Below are 1,252 nucleotides of genomic sequence, written 5' to 3'. Positions count from 1 at the left end.
AAGATAGTGACTGTTAAAATACAAAAAAAATTACAAACAATACTGAGAAACAACTTAAAGATGCCCCAATGCTCTATCATTTTTTGGGAAGTCAAACATAGTCATTATAAATCATGTTAAGAATTCCACCTCCTACACAGTAAAAGTGTATTATATCTTTATTTATTTTTTGCTCTCTTAATTTTATTTATTATTATAGTAAATGGAAACTATTTGGGGAAATAAAATAAATTAAAATAATTTATTTTAATTAAAATATTTTGCAACAGTTATCAGATTAAAAGGAGAGGCATGTTAAGCAAGTGGTAAATTGGTGGGGACACTATGAATGAGAAAGACAAATTTGAGTCTTAAAGAGGGATATAAGGTTAAAGAAAAAGATTTTTNTTAATTCTTGAGAGCCTGAACACATCCAAAAACCAATGTTCATAAATCTTATTTGGCTCAACAGGTAAGGAAAGATATTACTGGGCTGGAATTTAGGAAACTTGTCTTGTAATCTTAGCTGCCCCACAAATAGGGGTGTAATGATGGGAAATTCACTTAACCTTCCTGAGCTAATTCCTTATTCTATAGTTAACAAATAATTATTAAATGCCTACTGGAAATCAAGTACTTGCTAGACACTAGAGATATAATAATGAACATGGCAAAGGAAGTCCATGCCTTTAGAGGCTTTAAGTCTGGAAAGGTGTGGAGTTTGGGCTAAATTACCTTTAAATACTGTTCCAGAATTAGCATTCTATGATTTGAACAAGACTACATTCATATTCTGTTGACCCGAGGATAATACAACAAAGATTTCTAAATGATACTAACAGAGCTGTAAAGTATTAAAGATTTCCTATGTGAACACTGGCAAAATAACTTCTTAAATCAGAAGTAGGTTTTATATATTTATTCAGAAGGTTATTCAACAATAGAATAAAGCCCTTTTAGCATTATGAAATCCAATGGTTTGAATTATTTTTTTCCTAAGCAATTCTGTTTATTGAAGAGATTCTTTTATCTGAAGTTTTTCATGCATTCAGGTATTTTGCATGATGTCTGATGTGATCAGCAATAAACGTTGAAATGAAGTAGTAGCTATGATCATAACCCTAAAAGACAAAACACAGACATAATAAGACATTTAACCATCATTCAGAAACATCCACATCAGGGACATTAAATACATCCCATGTCACTTACATTGCTTGTAAATAGTCAAAACATTAAGATATGAGGAAAGTATAAATCAAAGTCAAGGTTG

General features: G+C 30.5%; 1 protein-coding gene across 2 annotated transcripts in view; it reads right to left on the bottom strand.

The window, feature by feature from the left end:
- Positions 1-883: 883 nt before the first annotated feature.
- The window catches only part of ESD (esterase D), a 29,214-nt gene continuing 28,845 nt past the window's right edge, over positions 884-1,252 (bottom strand). For both annotated transcript variants that reach the window (XM_008571763.1, XM_008571764.1), the window contains exon 10: positions 884-1,100. In XM_008571763.1, the coding sequence (XP_008569985.1) occupies positions 1,020-1,100 (81 nt within the window). In that variant the 3' untranslated portion in view covers positions 884-1,019. The remainder of the gene's footprint in view (positions 1,101-1,252) is intronic.

The sequence above is a fragment of the Galeopterus variegatus genome, unplaced genomic scaffold, assembly GCF_000696425.1.
Source record: "Galeopterus variegatus unplaced genomic scaffold, G_variegatus-3.0.2 Scaffold716, whole genome shotgun sequence".
NCBI lineage: Eukaryota > Metazoa > Chordata > Mammalia > Dermoptera > Cynocephalidae > Galeopterus > Galeopterus variegatus.
Note: the sequence above shows the minus strand (reverse complement) of the source record. Positions and strands in the feature narration are given on the sequence as shown.